We start from the raw sequence: 2500 nt of genomic DNA, 5'->3' as shown, positions 1-2500 counted from the left end.
ACGCGATGCTCAAACAGATGCACAATACGCTTTGTCTTGACCCCAAGGACAACGACAGCAATGGTGTAAAAGATGTAAAACCACGCTTCTGATACTGGACAGATGATAGCGTTGGGTTCTGCTAAGTTTATCAGGGCCCACAGATAGGTCATGGCAATGCTAAAGAGAAATAGGTAACTGAGTTCTCGATTGGAGGCTTTCACAATCGGTGTGTTGTTTTTCCATATGAACACACCACCGACAAGTACTGTAACGAGCACACCCAAGCAGGCAATGAAGGTAATAATTATCCCCACGGGGTCGTCCCAGTGAATGCGCTCCAGAGGTACTGGGAGGCATTTTGTGCGTTCCTCGTTTGAGATGTGATCCACGGGACATTCAGTGCAATTCATGGCCCCATAGACGCTCGAAACTGTGTCCTGAGAACATTTGATGCATTGCCAACAACAGTTTATTTCTTCCGTCTGTCGGTATCCCGGCTTACACGTCTCACTGCAAACCGATCGCGGGATTCTACTCGTTACTCCGTCGTTCCAAACAATGGCACTTGAGTTGAAGTTGAGCCTCTGTGCTTCCCAATTCCCTACCGTCTCTACGCGGCCTCCGGTGTCTTTATCCACTCGGTAGTTTATGATACTATAAGTAGCTAGGGAGTCGCCGTTTTCATCAAAAAAGACGTTCGACGTTTCAGTCGTGAAATTCACTTTCTTCAAATATTCCAAGACATCTTTAGGGTCAACGTAAGGTCTCGTTCGCGGGCAATGGCTCATTGGAGGGGATTTACACTTGAAAATGGCGTCTAACGCATGTGCGATTGCGTACACAGCGTTGATAACATAGGTAGTTTTACTGTCATACAGGCTCTTATCAAAAATGTCCTCCGTGACTCTCAGGCTGTCGGAGCAACGCTTCTTTCCACCGGTGTGCGTAACATTGAAACTGCAATCATATTGGTTTTCCCAAAATACCTTCCACCAGGGGTTAGACCTGTAGAGGGATGTGCGTGACAACAGATATTGTTTATATGAAGGGACTGTAAGTTCAGTAAAAACAACCCCCAACATTCCCTTGAGGACTGGCTGAAGCTCTTTCTCGTGGATAACAGCCTCGTTATTTCCCCAGGCTTCACTAGCAATCCATATTTTTCCTTTCAGGCCCTGTCTTAAAGCTTCTCTTAGCACACTGAGGGCTGAGGTGCGATCACAATACAAGACAATCACGCCCACATTTTCCAATAGTTTAAGCTCCTTGATAATCTTTCGAATTTTGGCCGTTTTCTCGTCATTCATGGGGAAGAAATTGTCGTAAGCGATGCAGATTCTTTCGAGTTTGGAATGTTTGCGGAAGAATTCTATCCCCGATCTACCGTAGGCATCGTCAGCGGCGATGGCAGCCACGTAAGTCCAATTAAAATATCTGGCAATATCCGACATCACTTTGGATTGAAAGCGATCCGGGGGCACGGTGCGAAAAAACGATGGATATGCACTGCTACTGAGTTCGTCGCTTGTAGCGGCATAGCTGATAAGTGATATATCCTCAACTTCTAACAAATTGGACACCAGAATCGATGATCTCGACGTTCCAGTTCCTACAACCGCGACGACCGGGGCCAGCTGACCCGAAGGCAAAATGCTGCACGTCTCGTTTAGTTGTGGACTGCTGAATGTAAATTTGTGAACATTTACGTAATCCAAAGTGGAGTTCATAGCGTGACGATTTGTGAGGTTTGTATCCGAGATATCATATCCGAGCGTAACGTTAGGCAAAAGGGTTGTGTCGTTGTTGATTTGTTCAATTGCAAAGATCATAGCTTCGGCCAAAGACATATATTTCGACCTAAATCCTCCACGTACGTGAACGGGAAACAGTCCGCCGATGACAACTTCTCCTGACTTGCTAATTCTCAGTCCTGGGACAGTGTCGCTTGTTAAGGCTACCTCTTGCCAAACAAGGCTCAAAATCATAGGCAGCCAAAGTCCGGAGTAGAATTTATCCAAACCACGAAATATCAACATCATCAGCGTTAAAAGTTGTGTTAACACCACTATCAATTTTGAAACCCCCTGGGGATAGCTCGGTTAATGTTCACCGTGGAAGATTATGGCTTGATGCCTACAAATTAATGACAGTACAGCACTGACTTACCAGAGGCTGGTTGCTATTTTGTTTAGTCTTTCTCTTACTTCCAGCAACGTGAAATTGCTTGCGGAAGTTGGGCACTTTTTGTCATGCACGTACACACCAGACGTCAATCAAATCAATTAATAATGATATTGGACGCGATGTTCTTCGGAAGGTACAAACTTTTTTCAGGAGATGTCTTTCAAGGACTCCAGCGTAAATAACCTAATGGATCGGGCTGACGGCGTCTTTTGACTGTTTAAAAAAATGATTGAATTGCGTCATGGGGCGATGATAATGTGTATTTCCTTCACAAATCTTCAAAGCATGCACGTTCATTAAAACTTCGATATCCGCTTCCAAACAGTCAAATATT

General features: G+C 44.9%; 1 protein-coding gene across 3 annotated transcripts in view; it reads right to left on the bottom strand.

Moving 5' to 3' along the window:
* The window catches only part of LOC138052695 (extracellular calcium-sensing receptor-like), an 8620-nt gene that overhangs the window by 3714 nt on the left and 2406 nt on the right, over positions 1-2500 (bottom strand). For 2 of the 3 annotated variants that reach the window (XM_068899250.1, XM_068899248.1), the window contains exon 2: positions 1-2379. This exon is cut by the window's left edge and continues 621 nt beyond it. In XM_068899250.1, the coding sequence (XP_068755351.1) occupies positions 1-2021 (2021 nt within the window). In that variant the 5' untranslated portion in view covers positions 2022-2379. The other variant, XR_011133134.1, reaches the window with a different exon arrangement.

This window comes from Montipora capricornis, chromosome 6, assembly GCF_036669925.1.
Source record: "Montipora capricornis isolate CH-2021 chromosome 6, ASM3666992v2, whole genome shotgun sequence".
Classification (NCBI taxonomy): Eukaryota; Metazoa; Cnidaria; class Anthozoa; order Scleractinia; family Acroporidae; genus Montipora; species Montipora capricornis.
This window is presented reverse-complemented; position numbering and strand designations above follow the sequence as displayed.